The sequence below is a fragment of the Microtus oregoni genome, unplaced genomic scaffold (assembly GCF_018167655.1).
Source record: "Microtus oregoni isolate MIOR12 unplaced genomic scaffold, Mior012 000033F_ref0000390, whole genome shotgun sequence".
In the NCBI taxonomy this organism is placed as follows: Eukaryota; Metazoa; Chordata; class Mammalia; order Rodentia; family Cricetidae; genus Microtus; species Microtus oregoni.
Window position 1 is genome coordinate 20585111 of NW_024543092.1, and position 16971 is coordinate 20602081.

A 16971-nucleotide genomic window follows, 5' to 3' on the forward strand; every position below is an offset into this window, starting at 1 on the left:
CACACACACACAACCAGAGGGTGGTATGGGGAAGAGTTGTTTGGAAATGCTTACCAGTTATAGAAAAGCATGACAACATGTGGCTGTGTATCACTGGCGCTGCCTTAAGTAAACAACATAGGTTTCTGAAAGTAGTATGACTGTGAGAGTCATCAGATGAGTCTGCACTGTAGGAAAGTAGTGCAGTCTGAAGGCTGCCTGAGTGCTTCTACACAGGAGCCTGCTCAGTCCTGAGACTGGTCTAAGGGGCTTCAGATTTGATTTTGTTTGAATAGAACGTGGAAATGAGGCTGCAGGAATCAGTTCTCCTACCATGTGGATCCTAAAATTGAACTTGGCAACAAGTACCCTTACCTCTTGAGCCATCTTACTGGCCTTTAGCTCCACTTTAATCAATTGCAATATTAATAAGTAAACATGATTTTCTTCATAAAGTGCAGTCTTTGATGAATTCGGAAGGCAATTCCACATAAAAGGTATTGTGGTAGTGCTGAATGTGTGTAGTACCAGTGTACTGATGTGATTGGGTAAAGTCTAAGGGCTTTGGCTCATATTTAGGAGTTGGTTCTGTATTATGACCTTATAGAAAAATTCATTTTTCTGAGTCTTGGTGATAATGTGTGCTCATACTATAGCTTTATTGTGAAGTATGGTACTTAGATGATGAAGATTTTATATTTCATTCTAATAAAATAAATAGCACTTAAACTTTTGTACTGTATGTTAAAACCCTTTCAGTATTTGACCTGTTTGTTACTTTGATATAGCTTGTTAAAGCTGATGACATACTTACATCTCATTGTAACACATGCATTCGTTTAAATATATATTTATGTATGTCCATCAGTCTGCCATCCACAATTCCAAAAAGTTAAGAAAATTATCTTTACAACTCTTTATTCTGTGTATATATATTTTGTCATAGGTCGGATTGTTGTAAGAGATTTTCTTTTTTTGGATTTTCGAGACAAGGTTTCTCCGTAGCTTTTGGTTCCTGTCCTGGCACTAGCTCTTGTAGACCACGCTGGCCTCGAACTCACAGAGATCCGCCTGCCTCTGCCTCCCTAGTGCTGGGATTAAAGGCGTGCGCCACCACAGCCCGGCTGTAAGAGATTTTCCCGGACACTGATAGAGATACTATGTTATCTGTGGTATACTATCTTTTTGCAAATGTAAAAATCTCTGTAATCTCAAGATTCTTCTGATGCCACGATTTCTAAGCAAATATATATTTTTTAGCTTTCATACTTTAAAGCTAATTATGCTGTTTATAGTATTCTGATTCATTTCTTTTCCCATGGAATTAATCTATCCTATGACTCAGCAATACAACTTCTATATATTTATCCAAAATAAGTTGAAATTTAGATTCACAACAATGCCTGTGTGAGAATTTTCATAATGTATTCTCAAACTAGAAACAAGCAAAAATCTATAGCGAGAGAATGAATTAAAAAAAAAATCACCACTGGGCAGTAACAATCTGCTGCTACAAACAACATGGATAAGTATTCATAAACACTGAAATTGTGTGTGGCAGTATTCTCTTAAATTCTGGAATTGAAAAACTGAGCTATGATATGAGGAAAGCCATATTAATGTTGGTGCTTAAACACAAGAAGCTGGTGGAAACGCTCTGTCTTCATAGCATTCATCAAAACTGGCCAGGTGTGTCACTGGACATCTTGGGATGTTGTTGCCTGTAAATTATGCCTCATTTTAGCATGATTAGGTAGAGTAAATAAAAAGTGAAACATTAAGGAAATTGTAGGTGATAACATAAACAGTATAAAGTACAAATTTTTGACCTCATACAGGTTCTTAGGAGCAGTTTTGTGTCCCCCCCCCCCCCCAGTAATTATCACACCTGACATAAATAAGCTGACTTAAAAATACTGTCTAGGTCTATAACTTGAGTTCTCAAAGACAATTGTGGTCTGTGAGAGAAGTCTTAGAAGGACTAAGTGAGAGCCTTTACATCATAGCATAACCACTTACCAGCAAGTTTTCTTATCTGAATTTACGTTTGAAAAAAGTTTAGGCAAGTAAATATACTAAATTTCTGTCAAAATGGGGCCAGAAACAACCACTTTCACATGAAAATAATTCTGTAATGATTGTAGTCTAGTGAGGCGATAAACCCAGTACCCAGCTCTCCTTGAATAAAGAGTGTGACAGGTGGTAAGGGTATGAAAGTAATAAAGTCCTTTCTGGAATATGACAGCTTTGTTTAGATTCTAAATCTGCCACATAATTGGAGGAGTCAAGGCATAATAATTAATTCAGGCTTCCACAGTGGTCACACTGGGAGATGTTTTATGCCATCATTATGTGGGCAGCCCTGCTTCTTTAGGCTTTGCTACTTACCCACTGCAGTGATTTCTGCCCAGGTTTTAGTATTCTGGGACCTACAAATGACATGGCCACTTGTATGTACACACACGGATAGGAACACATACATTTCTTCTACCATCTTCCTCTCTGGCGTTATCGCCACAGTTGACGTGGATCACATCTTAATAATAATAGTAAGCAGTCCTACTCAAGCCTCTTTTTAAGCACATGCTCTCTTACAGAGCATTTCTTTTATATTTTTGATGAAGGACAAATTTCCCCCTTGTTAATATTTTCATACTTTTTATGCATTTTTTTCATTATGACTAAAAATAGTTCTGTTTCTTTTGTTTTCCTTTTTGAAAGTTTTTATATTTCATTATTACATAGATTAAATTTGAACCAACTGTTGATAAATTTTAATTTGCAGTATTAATATTTTTAATGAACAGATTTAGGAACTTTGATCATATTAGATATGTACTTCTTTCCAATAATAGCTCATGTATTTTATACTTAACCAAATAAGTCATTATTTTATTCATCTTTATACACACTGATGAAGATCAAGGAATAATAATCTATCAAATATCAAGTATCTTCTTCCTTTACTGCAAAGGAGACTTTTACAGTTATAGGGGCACATCAGATATTTTTAATTCTTTAAGTCTGTGTGATTTATTAAATACTTAGCAATTCTACTTACTACAAATCACAATATATTAGTCAATCCCTATTCTAAAGATCTCATTTCAATTGAAATAGAAGACTGAAAAACTTGCATATGTATTAGTAAATATCCCTCCCATGTGGTGATATTTTGTTTGTGCTATAACAGATAAAACTTACCTGAAGATCAGAGTGAGAAGCTAGCCACACTGGTTATAGAGAGGCCAGGCAAAAGGTGGCACACACCTTTAGTCCCAGCACTATGGAGAAGGCAGGCAGATCTTTGTGAGTTCAAGGCCACCCTGGGCTACACAAGATCTAACCAGTGTAAAAGGAAACAGAGCCTTGCAGTGATGGTTCACACCTTTAATCCAGCAGTAGGGAGGTGGAGGCAGGATGTTGCTGGGCAAAGAGCAGAATATAAGGCAGGAGAAGACAGGAGTTTAGGATTCATTCTGAGGTTTTGTAGAGACAGGAAAACCCATTCCGTCTGAGAATTTCGTAGAGGTAAGAACTAGTGACTGGCTGCCGCATCTCTGACTCCAGAGCTCTTACCCCCAAATATCTGACTCCAGTTTTTTATTATTAAGACCAATTAGAACTTGTGCTACACTCCCATGTCTCAAATGGACTTGCACTAAAGTGGGGGGGGGGGGGGTGACACATTTGATGCCATAATCTTTAAAGGACAAACTTCCTAGTCCTTTTTCTACCACTTCTTTTCTGCTTTGGCTACTTAAAACGTGTCCTGTAGAACTCACACGTGTGAACTTTGTCAGTAAAGTTAGGTTTCTCATACCAATCAATAAATAAATTTTAGCCAGGAGTGGTGGCACGCCTTTAATCCAGTAAAGCAGGATTAAAGCAGGAGGAACTCCATGAGTTTGAAGCCATCCTCTGAGTTCTAGGACAGCCAGTGAGATCCTGTCTCTAAACAAACAATAAACAAACAAAAATTAGTTCTAGCAAATACTTTGGGGATCAGTACTCAGGGATCAGGTAGTGATAAATAACAATCAAGACTATTCTAATGGCACTTACTTTAGGAGTGGTGACATTCAACAAGCTGTAATTGAATACTGCAGTCATAGATTGTAGGGGTGGCTCCTGAAGAAGATAGCATTTTTCTTGGAGTTGTGTGGCTAAGTAGGGCATGGAAAGGGAAGCATACAGAAATGTGTAAACAGCATTTGCAGATAGGCAAATGGGAATAAACACTAAGACATTAACATTAGTCTTGTCTATTGCTGTATAATAAATTATCTGTGTGAAAGAGCAAGTTAACACCTTGAGGTGGTAGTTTGAGAAAGGTTTAAAATCTTTTTTCAGATAGTAAGAAATCACAGTAGGGTTTAAGACAAGAGAATGCTGTGAAATATTAAGGTAGAAACTGTGTTTGGGGAAGTTTATCTGGTCCTTGGATCGAGATTTGGTGTTTAGATTGCGTATGTATGTATTAAATGACAAGTACCACTGACAGCTGAATTCAGTAGTTTGAGTAGTATAACAGTAATGACTTCCCGAGAGCAGTATTCATTAATGGAACCGGGTAAAGCCATGGTAAACGATGTAGCCTTCCTGGTTTCTGCCTATTTAGTCTAGTTAGTTTAGTTCCTCTTTCCCTTGTGTGTGTGTGTGTGTGTGTGTGTATCCTATGTAGGTAGTAAAGTTTATGATTATCCTAAATATAGAGGGCCAAAGATAGAATTGATAACACTTGCTAGGTACATTGAAGGAAACCAAGAACAGTGGCATAAGGAAGCAGAAATAAGCATTTACAAATTGAGTGGTTATTTTTAGTTTCCATTTTTAGTTCTTTAGTTACTTGATATACAGTTTTTAGTTGTGTGATATATGTATATACCGTCTCATACTTTTTGCTCTTGTTTCTCGTATGCAGGCCGAAGGAGAAGACAGCCTGAAGAAGATGCAGCTGATGGAGCTTGCGATTTTGAATGGCACCTACAGAGACGCCAACATTAAATCACGTAAGAATTAGCCTGGGCAGGATTACACCTGTTTGTCTACAAGCCCGTTTTCTTTTGGTACCACAGCATAAAGCCAGTTGAAGTAATGAGAACATTTACAATACAACCAAGAGCCTCGTTTTTTTTTTGTTTTGTTTTGTTTTGTTTTTAAATGTTTCTGTAAACGATGGCCTGTTCAATTTTATTTTATACTAGCATATCAGGTTTGGGATTATAAATTTACTTTTCTGGTGAAGGGGTTCAGAAACTGTCTTGTTGTGTTAACTATCTGGTTGAGAGTTTAAACTTGTTATATTATGCAAAAGACAAAATTTTGAAAGTTTTTTTAAAAGAGCTTATTTTAAGTGTCTAAATGAAATGGCTCTGCTGTTGAAGTCTTTCCTTTCCCCTTGCTTGCATGTTTGCATTCATGTTTAGTTTTTTTTTTTTTTTCGTGTGTTTTGTTGTTGTTTTTCTACTTAAATTTCTATTTGAGTTCACAGAGGTCAACGGATGAGAATAGTTTTCAGCCAGTGTTCTCCCTTCCATGGATTATGGCATAATTTTATAAGCTGTCTGAAAGAATAGTGTTTTATAAAATGTATGTTTTGAGATAACATAAGGTTTATATAAACATATCATATTTAGAGCATTATTAATTTTAAGAAATTGAAGTTTGAAGGCATAGTCAAAATTCCCAAAGGTAGGCAACCCTGTGAATTTAACAGTAGTTACTTTAAATGGTTGCCTTTAATTTACTCTTAATAGTCATGAATTTAATGATAGGACTGCTTTCTGGATTCTTTTTCTTGTGTGTATGTTTCCAGACATACTGGAAACATACACACTTAGTGCTTACTTACCTGACTTAACCCATGTAGGTTCCCTTAAGCCTGAAGCCAGTGCTGCTCTTTGGAAATAAACCATATCTGTTTCTGTGGACTTCAATTATAATTTTTTAATTGCACCTTTTAATTTGAATGGTTTTTGTTTTGGGGTTTTTTTTTTTGCTTTTTGGGTATTTTTTTTTTTGCGTGCACTTTTAGACTGACAATGTTTTATACTGAATATATCACTAAATGAACAGTATAACATTTTAATGGTCTTGGTCAATTTTTTACACTGGGTTTTTAATTTTTGCATCATTTTCAATCATGTTGTAAAGGGAAAACTGATTGCATTTGATTGGTGTGCTTTGGCATTTTTGTGTGATCAATGCATGTACTAATGATTTCCTTTTATTTTTCTTCTTTCCTGCTTTTTCTTTTCTTTTTCCGACTTCCCTCTCATTTCCCCATATTTTATACTGCTATCCCTGTACTTCTTTCTAAATTTCTTTGCTTACTGTAGCAGCCCTTGCCTTTTCTCTTGCAGCAACTGCCCAGGCTGCTCCAAGGATCATCACTGGGCCTGCGCCTGTCCTTCCACCAGCTGCTCTGCGTACACCTACGCCAGCTGGCCCTACCATAATGCCTTTGATCAGACAAATACAGACCGCTGTCATGCCAAACGGAACTCCTCACCCAACTGCTGCAATAGTCCCTCCGGGGCCTGAAGCTGGGTTAATCTACACACCCTATGAATACCCCTACACGTTGGCACCAGCTACATCAATCCTTGAGTACCCCATTGAACCCAGTGGTGTGTTAGGTAAGTATGAGTCCATTACTAGATGGTTAGTGCATTCCTGACTGTGGTGCTCCACCTCCACCCCCCAGACTCTGAAATGATGTCTATCGAAGTCTAGAGAGGCAATATAAGTTTTGATTAGGAAAGGTTGAAAAATAAATTTGTGTTTGTTTTAGTTCCTCACAAGAGTTCTCCCATTAAGTAGCTAGCTATACCTTAATTTGGTTTACATTTAGTGTAGTGTCTCAGAATCACTAGGTATACTTATCATGTACATTCTCAACCAGACAATGCTTTTATTACTCAGGTGATTGAAGTTCTTGAATTTAAGGCTATTCTTGCCACTTTGTCCTAATGGCCTCATCAGCTCTACCACTCAAAATTAGATTTGTTTTATCTTGGAGGTTTACTTGCTAGCTGAATTTGAAAGCTCATTGAGGATTTATTAAATTTCTATTGTGCGTTATTAAAATATTTATGATCACTTAAAGGATGCAATTAATAGTTGCAGTTTGAAGAATTTGCAGCTTCTGTCTTTTGAAGTCCTGGTTAACATGACCAATATTTTACAGTTTCCATAGTCACTATGAACTAGATGATCACACATCAACTTAATAAATTCAGTCATGTTAGAGGCAAAAATTAAAGTCATAGAAACTCACGGGTTTACATGATCAAAAAGCTATATTCTTGAAAAAGACATTATTGATGCCTTTTTTTTATAGAGTGGATTGAAATGCCAGTCATGCCTGATATTTCAGCCCATTGACTTGCTGGATGAAGGACTAGAGTACAGCAGCTGTTATAGCACGACCAGTCAATGTGGAAAAAAAAAAAAAAACCTCTCTGTGCAACCCCACTGTTTTACCAGACAGAATTTTGAAACTTTTTTTTTCCTGAATTGTGTATGACCTTTGGTGCTGCGTGCTTGCTATTGATTTTTTAGAACTTTGATCTTTTAAAGGGCTTCCCCAGCTTAATATTAATTGGAAAATCTTTAATGAACTTGGACACAAAGATTTAAACTTGAAAATTTATTGTTCATTTAAAGAAAGCCACAATGTTCTGTATGTTATCTGTGTGTGTGCATGCACCTACGTGCCTTTTGTTTTAGAAACAAATGCATTTTATTGTAATGTTTTCTGTCTGAATCATTGTATAAAATAAGTCAGAATTATACCACAGAAATGTTAGTGAGCAAAGCTGTGTTTTGTTGTACATTTCTTGAAGCATTTTTTAAAAATAACATGTAACCTGTAACCTTATTTAAGTTTTCCTTTCTATTAATACTCTGCCCTGTAGCCCTGTGCATGCTCCTTCCCCAGCACTCCTCTCTGCTGCACTCACAGCATCTGTTCCTGAGGAGTTACTACTCTTGGCTTTCTGCACGTCTGGGGCTCCTTACTCTTAGTACAAGAGCTCCCTAGTTTTGCCAGATAGAATTATATTTCTATGCAATCTGCATATCTAAAATGAAAAATAGATTCTCAACCAGTTTACTGCTTAGAGAGAGCAAGAGGCACTGCTGTAAAATTTCTCATTGTAAAGCAACATGTTTTGTTTGGTTGGGAAATCTAAAATTATGAAGACTTGAGTATTAAACTAGGAAAATTAAGAGCAAAATATGCAGATACCCAATTAGCATTTTCAAGGTTCTTAATAATAAGTACTAAGTGATAAAAATACCCTTATGATTATTGTCGTTTATTGCTTTGCCACCTAAGCAGTAAAACTATGATATCGGCCTTCTGGAGAACTGAAAAAAATATTTTAAATTCCCATTTACAGTAAATTTGCACACAGATAACATGCATGCTTATATATCCAGTCTCAATATTATTTTAAAATAAGCAGTGCCCTTCAAAACAGATGCAGACATGTGTGTTGGTGGTAGTGAGGAGATTGGTATTAGCATCAAATCTTCATTGATGACTAATGTTTAATTCCCTTCCTTTTATCTTCAGGTATGGCTTTCCCAACGAAAGGCTAAGAATTCAAGAACGGTCTTAACTGAACCCTCATCAGATCTGAATTTAACCAATGCTTAGTCTCAGCAGCCTCCGGGGAAAAGCTTAGCCTAGCAGTCAGTGACTTACTTGCACTTTTGCACATAGATATAAAGTAAAATGATGTTATTAATTTGGATTAGTCTGTTATACTGCAAAGCAACGGTAATTTATAAAAGGAGTGTATAGTAGTATACTGACTGCTAAGTGTACTGTACTGTTTGCTTTACTAATCACCTAATTCATTGCAGTTCATACTTATTGACTCAAAAGTTTAAAACCACAATCTGTAGGCTTTAAGAGTTGCTTTTTAAATCTTTTTAAGTAATAAACTCTGAAAGTTAAGGTTAGCAAATACTCGTCAGTATTAAATGTGGCATTATTTGAGTAGTTCTGCTGCAAGAAAGGCACTTCAGTGAATATGTGACTAGTAAAGCCCACTACGTCTGATCTCAGAGAGCTTGTGAGACACTGTGACTTGGGGACTGTCCATGAAGGGATGAAGTAGGTGGAAGGCCAACCTGTTCGAAACGAATGCAATATTGGTAGATGCATATATATACATGACATACTACAGTTAATTTTAAAACTACTGTGCCTTAACGTGTTTCTTAAGCTTTTTGTAGTAAGTGAACATTTGAGATCCATTTTGATAAACCTGCTGTCGATGTTTCCCTTATGTATGTTTTCTAACTTTGTCTTGGTAATTGCAATTTAACTAGGTGCGGTGGCTACTAAAGTTCGAAGGCACGATATGCGTGTCCATCCTTACCAAAGGATTGTGACCGCAGACCGAGGTTAGTTTAGTTCTGCAGTTCTTGTTTATAAACAATGCGCTGGGTGTCCATAAAGTTTGCAACACCACACCTGATGGAAAAATGTAATTGTTTACCTGCACACATTTCTTTTTCCTTCCCTAAATTAATTTAATAATTGATTGATTTAAGGTTGGTTTTTGTGGGTTTTTTTATGATTTTTTTTTGGGTGGTTGTTTTTGTTTTCTTGGTTTCTTTTTTGTTTTGTTTTGTTTGGGTTTTCGCCCCTTCCCTTTATATTTTAATTTATTAAATCTTCTGTTACATGTCCTAAGATTTATTCCAGTTAAAACATAAATTAGTCAATTTGAGAAGTTATTAAATTTTTATATTACCTTAGTAATAATTATTGCTAAAACTTACCCTTTAATTATTCTGAATATTTGGGTTGGTACTGCAAAATGAATTGAACAGATTATGTGTTCATGAGAGAAGTAAAAGAATTGCTTCTGTGTAATTTTGGAGAAAACTGAAGATTTATTTTTCATTTTTCTATATATTAAAACATTGAGCCACTGTATAAATATGAGGGTATACATGTCAAGTATTTAGCCAAAATCAACAGTCAGGACTGTGAAAATAATTTCTTTTATGATACTTTTTAATGAATTAGAAAATGAGTTCCCTCTTACTCTATTTCTTGCCAAAATGGATCCTTTGATTTTTGTCTTTTGCTGCTAAAATATAATACCTGAAGGTAAACTATCCTGAAGTTCTGTGGTATGTGAGATCCAGCTGTTCGGATATCCTTTTTGACTAACCTGTGACTGGAAAACAAGTCCTCATTTTTCTCACTTTCATATTTGTAATTTGTGCCCTTGGACCCATTTTTAAATTATTTATTCTTATTCGAAAAATGGTAGTTTCGGTTTCTTGACATTGAATTGTGTTTTACTTTTTTGTGTGGTGTTTTGTTTTTTTAATTGCAAGATTAGAGCCCCAAGAAAAGTAGAAAAGGACCTAGCCCACTTGACGTGGTTACTCTTGAATACCCACCATAAATATTGGACACAGTTTTTTTGTGTGTTAGAAATAAATGCCTTTCCAAAGACACCAATGATATTTATTTAATATCATATATGCTGAAAGAGTCCTGAAAATTTTAGCTGCTGTATTCATTTTTCTGTGGTGTTTATTTGTTAAACAAAATAAATCCTTTTCTGGGGGAACATCCATAATAATAATACTCCATGCAACTGTGCCAAGTGTGAGCATATCGACCATTCGAGGAAGTTAGATGGGCAAGGTCACTTTAGGTGTGGGTGTTATCATATGTAATTGAAGCTGTATCATACCGTCTAAAGTCTAAAATAATTCTCTTACAGAGTGTTTTGATTTTGAAGTAATTTTTCTTTTTAGATTTTTCTTTTGTCTTAGGAGACTTTCTGTCATTTTGTTAACACAACAGTCCTTTTTCACTTTGTACTCCAGAGCCTTCAGGTAGCTGAAAATATTAGACCAAGATCTTACTGTGTTCAGAAAATGGCAACACATTCCATACATGGCTCATTTGTAGCTGTGTTTATTTTGATTAGTTATATTTGTATTTGAAATGCAATGTCAGCAAACCGAAATGCCTTTCCTTCCCTCCATCCCTCCCTTCCTCTTTTCTTCATCTAGAAACAGATGGCTTACACTTACTATCACCACATGTACTACTCATTGGGTCTAAGGGAGATGACCGAAGTCCTTGACTTACATTATTTTATGATACTACTGTTCTATTTTTTTTTTAATTTAAAAAAAATCTTTCAAAGAGAAGATTATTATTAGCATTCATTTGATGCAAGGACACAGCCCAAGGACACACAACCATGTAACTATTTGTGAGCATTTAGAATGGTTGCTTACTGAAAACAAATCCACCACCATGCTTATTTCAAAATTGGTTTGAAACTTAAAGACCAACTGACTATAGTTGTAATGAACTGTAAGTGATTTTGCACAGTTGACATAGCTGTGTGTACTGCAGGAAGCCAGGACATGGCAGAGGATGTATTTTAGATGCACTGGATATGATAGTCTGCTTTGTTAAATACTCCACACTCAAATGTCATTAGAAACTGTCCATGCAATGATTTGATAAAAACCGTTACTTATACAAATTAAATTTTGGAGAGCAACATTTTTATTTTTAAATTTTAAATAAAATTCTACTTCCTTTTAAGAAATTCAGGGAAGTTTTGATTATATTGAAGATACAGTATTTTTGTAGTATTTATAAACTGTCCTAATTGATAAACTATAGAAAACATTTTTGTCATACAAAGGTAAATATTATAGAGAGCATTTAAACCCTGTGAACATTACACCTGCTAAGTCTGAGTTATGAAGTGGCATAGAATCTTAACTTTGCACTGAGCATCTTTTCATTCACATCTCTCCTGCCTTTGTCACAGTGGCAGCAACAGTACAGAAAGTTCTGTCAAACCTCAGAATAGAGTAGAAATAATTAAGCTGTTGAATGAGTCTTAAGAATCATACTACTGTTAAGTGGACCAAGTTTGGTGAAGTAGACTGTGACAGGCTGATTCAGGAAGGAGCTACTCAAGGACATTTGGAGTGATAACTTTTCCACTTGAGAACTACTTTATGTTTTACTGTAATTTTTTAAATTTTTTGTTCTTTTTTGTTACTTTGCAAAAGAAAATAGTATTTACAGGTGGCTTCTTTTAAAATATAAAAATATAAAGCAGGAATGTATATGAAATGTCAGATTTTATTGTATTTGCAGAGTATTAGCTTTGAAATTGAATAAAGAAAGCTATTTGTAGTTTTAAAATGCCTTATTGGTATCAGTTAGAAATTTCTTCTATTTTTTATGTACTTAGAGTTCTTTGAGGTATAGAGTTTTAAATGGCAGGATTTTACAGTGTTTACATGCAAGTGCATTTTATAAGTGTTCTATATGTGTAAATTAGTATTTCAACTGGAAAGTGTTGGCTGGTGCAAAAGGCCTGGCCTTTTCTGGTTCCCATGATGTTGCCTACACTGCTAGACTACAGTATTGCTTTGTATCATGAGGCCAAGAAAATTCCATGTTGTTTGTAAATAGAATAATTGAAAAAGCAATAAACATTTATTGAACAAAAGAAACCTTGTTTGGCCCAGAGTTTATGTTGAACCAAATTGTTCATAGTAATTTAAATTTCTTTAGATTCATTTCTGTTAATCATCAGTTATTAATAATCACATCCATCATTAATAGTTGCTTTATTGCTTGCATCTGAGAGAATACTAATGCTTAATAGCAGTCAGATACTCATAACTGCACTGACTGTTCAAAGTTCTTTATACCAAACCTATTCATCATTGTTTTCCAGTTTCCTTCATTGACTGCTACTAACTATTAGTTGTTAGCTGTATTTTATTTCTATTTTTTCTGTTAACAAGTTGGGGTTTTTCAAATTATTTTTGTGGGAGTGGGCTCTTCTTCATTTATTTGTTCAAATCATGATATGAAATTGTCATGATTTTTATTGTATTCTGTAGATGGTGTCAATCAGTTTGTCAGAATTCAACATGCTTTTTTTTTATTAGTTGTATTAGTTTTCATGTTGTCATTAAGCCGTCACTAGCTGAAACTAATCTCTTCTCTATCTTTTCTTTTCCTTTTTTGTTTTGTTTTGTTTTTGTTTTTTTTTTTTTTGTTTCTAACCACCCAGCCGCCACCGGCAACTAACCTATGACCTTCTGACCTCTGAACTCTTCACCCAATGATGACCTGACCATGCCTGCCTGCTGATCAGTTAACTGGTAATCGCCTTTGCTTGCCTGTCGTCAGTGCAGCGAGCTGAGGCACTTGTCCGTTCGTCTTACCATCTAACCAAACAAAAGACAAAGAAATTGTCCTCCAACTCAGCTTTTCCCCCCTGTTTGGGTGAAAGTGGTTCTAGAACCTGCACTGAATAGTAGTAAAGCAATAAGGCCCGATTCATCCCACAGCACTGATCATCTTTCAATGCCCACCCCAAGCGAACGGTAAGAAGGCCTCTCTTAAGAAGGGGAGACAGATGGCCCTAACTACTCAATGACAGAGGCAGTTACTGTGAGAGACTTGTAGGACTCTTTTTCTTCTCATAGCAAAGTCAAAGCTCTCTCTGAATGTACTGTGTGACAATGCATCATGCATGAACCTTCGGTCAGGGATGTCATTGGTGAAGTGACTTCAAAAGTATTCAAAATTTGACATGCTGTTTGTTTAGTCACTACAGTGCCCTCAAAGGGCAGAAATTGCAGCCTTTTTATATTGCCTGCCAAAATTTGAAGTATTAGAACAAAGTGTGCCATGAGAGAAAAACTTAACAAGGAGTTTTGAAAAGTAATACAAAGAACAAAACTGCAACACTATTTTTAAAAAGTTGAGTATCTTAGTTAATTTCCAAATCTTTATTTTACACCACCTTAAAAATTATTCGAGAACAAGGTACATGCATTATGTGTCACATTACTGGGCAAACTGTTCAAATATTTTTTTTAAACCTCCCTGTATAGAAAATATCATTAAGGATGTAAAAGCCATGCTTGCCTATTTGCTGTATACATGTAATGAAATTGTAGATAACGTGTAGTGCATTGAAACAAATGAACAAAAAGTAGATACTTTTACTATACAAGGGTGCTGGTGCAGAAAAAATATATATATTTTTGGAAATGTAGCATTTTATACTTTCAAGTGTTATAAAAAAAGAAAAAGAACAAAGAAACCCTTTATTTCATTAAATGATTTTTTCTGGTGGTTGTCAAGAAACAAAAGACCAAAAGAGCCTTTTTGTCTTTGTTTTTTATTTTTTAAGTATTGGAATAAGTCTAAAGAAAAAGAAAGTGCCTTATTTTCCTTCATGGTCATTTAGTCAAGTGTCCTGCAAGAGCAGCTCCTCCCTCAGAGTAAAAGTTAGTGCATGTCCTCCATCGCCCAGTATGTGAAAGGAGATACGAGGGGAAACATAGGAGTTGATGGTCTAAATTATATGATTTGTGTCACGTTATCTTGATGCCAGTTTGCCAAATCTGATACTGTGAAAAAAATGTAATAGCTTTTCTAATGTCTGACTAGTAAATTTAAAATGTCATTCTCTTACAAATCATAATTGAGTTTTTTTGGTTATTACCGTCTTCAGTGTTAGCCCAGAGGATTCTGAGGTCAGAAAAAATTATGTGAGATCTGAATATTAGTTTACAGATGACATTAGAGCTTTATTTTTTTCAGAGAAGAGGGATACGTTTAATTTTTTTCTTAATAATTGGAGATAATTTTAATGGCTAACAAACTTTTTCACAAAATAAATCATCAAAATCCTTTATTGTGAAAAAAGTGTTAAGTAACCCAAATTTAATCAGACTTTATGTCATACCAGATACCTTGTGTAGTCCATCTCTGCTGGCTTTAGTAACTGTTTTTAAACACACCTTTTTGTCCTCTTTTTAACTTTAAAGGAATGTGGGAATCTAGCATCACAGTGCATATAAACACTCAGCTACATTCCTTTCATCCTCAGTTTCTCACAAAGTTCCAACAGTTCTCTAGTTGAAGCAGTTTGTGTGCAAAGCCTGCATCTAAATACTTGAGTTCATAAGTTTAATTGCTCAGTACCAGAGGTGGCAAATCTCATGTGATAGTGTACTCCTGGCTCATCAACTCATGCCCTCTTCCATACCTTCATGGCTTCACAGTCAAGGTCAGCAGGAAGCTCATTGGGCACCTTCATGGTGACCTTGCCATTATTCTGTCTCTCTTGGAACCATTTTCAGTTTATTTACTATGCAATAGACAGTCGTTGTTTGTACTCAGCTAGCTTTGGTTTAATGACCACGGCTTTGTCTTTCTGTTACACACGTGGTGATTCTGATTTATTTACAATATATGCTGTGCCATTTTGATTTTTATTTTGTTTGGTTGGTTGAATAAATTTGCGACACTCAGAACACTTGAGGTGATAGTTTAAGAAAAAAAAAAACAGTACCAGTATTTGATCCAGTCTCATCTCAGCCGTGTTATACCTGGACATTTTAGATGTTTATCAAAGGTCTTTTATGGGGAAGAAAGTAGATCTGTAAACAGTAGACGTGTGACGTTTATGAGTAACGCTGGCTCTGAACACACTTCTGAAAACTTAGTTGACCATGTTTTGTGTCAACGGATAAAAGCATGACTTCTGGAATCTCTGAATGCCTTGGTTCTCAGTATTATCACTCTATGGAATTTTTTCTTATTAAAATATGTAGTTTTTAAGACTTTTTTCCTGACAGTATTATGTAATTTTTTAGCGTGGGTAGATGGGAGTGTCGCTGGTATGTTACCATACAGCTGACATGTATTTTTTGTCTATTCTTTATTATTTTAGTAGTTTCATGCTATGTATGTACCATAACCAACCTATTGCCTATGAGAAACATGTAAGATAATGTATTTACAGCCATTGTTACAAGTTTATAATGTATTTTTCTATCTTGTTTTATATGTATGTTATATAACATTCAGAAGAATTTTTTTCTTGATTGAGAAAAGGATACAAAATGCAAAATCCACAATTTTGATAACTGAAAATTGCCAATTGTTTTGCAGTACTTTATTATATTGTGTGTCTTGTCTTTCTCGGGCTTTTAGTTAGCTGATGAATGAATACATTAGACACTTCTGGGTTTTAGTTGGGATTTTACATAGCTTGCATTTTAATTCTTTTGTTCTTTGCTGTTTCTATTAACCCATAGCATTATTTTAATAAATGTTATAATACCAACCTACTAACTCTGGACTATGTCTCTTTATTAACCTTTACATGTTTAATGAAAAAAAAAACAGATAAATAAAGTCTGAAGTTCCTGGACTAACGTTGAAGAACATGACCACAGATAACATAGGGTGACTTGTTTTCTGTGTTGTCTGTCAGCTGACAGTTGTGCACACTATTGCTAAAAGCTTTTGGGTGTTCTGGCCTTTTACCTCGGAGGGTAGGTGCAGTGGAGATGGGAACAAAGTGGTATTTGTTTGAGTCATTCTCATTATGGCACTGGCCTTTCTGCATCTACATTACTAATTGCACACTTTTATTTTTCCTGCTCCACAATAATCCCTGTCTGCTGACAACACAAAGAGTAAACCAAGGTTTACCTTGATGATCACCTTGAGAAACCAGTCTGTTTCTACGAACAGGTCATTTTCAGTCCCTTCATAAAATATTTTCCCTGTGTTGTTTAGCCAGCTGCTTTTATTAAAGCTAGTCTGTTTCTCTGGGCAGTGTTGCCAGTCTTGTCCATCCCCCTCACACCCCCACCTTCAGTGTGTTATGGATCTCTCTCAGGTGGCTTTCCTCTTAGTCACTTTCAGAATAGCCTAGACAATTACACAAGAGGTGCAGTAGAAGCGAACAGTGTAATCTGACGTGTGTTGTTCATTTCTAGCATAGACATACATTTAGGATTATTTCCCTATCCCATGCTCCACTTGGATTTGTTCTGTGTAGAAGGACCTCTGAGTATAACTTCTTTTAACATTTCAATCTGTATGTTGTTCACAGATTTATAATTTCCTGCATGAAAAAAATCCTTTAA

General features: G+C 35.4%; 1 protein-coding gene across 7 annotated transcripts in view; it reads left to right on the forward strand.

Annotated features, from left to right (window-relative positions):
• The window catches only part of Qki (QKI, KH domain containing RNA binding), a 111945-nt gene extending 95781 nt beyond the window's left edge, over nucleotides 1–16164 (forward strand). The window contains exons 5-8 of one of the 7 annotated variants that reach the window (XR_005976780.1): nucleotides 4904–4991; nucleotides 6321–6620; nucleotides 7325–9402; nucleotides 13086–16164. Coding sequence is in view for 6 of the 7 variants with exons in the window: in XM_041680262.1 (XP_041536196.1) it covers nucleotides 4904–4991; nucleotides 6321–6620; nucleotides 9328–9402; nucleotides 13086–13102 (480 nt within the window). In the remaining variant the exon portion in view is untranslated. Of the gene's footprint in view, nucleotides 1–4903; nucleotides 4992–6320; nucleotides 6621–7324; nucleotides 12860–13085 lie in introns of those variants that run through there. The other 6 variants (XM_041680262.1, XM_041680260.1, XM_041680266.1 and 3 more) reach the window with 6 other exon arrangements.
• Nucleotides 16165–16971: the final 807 nt, after the last annotated feature.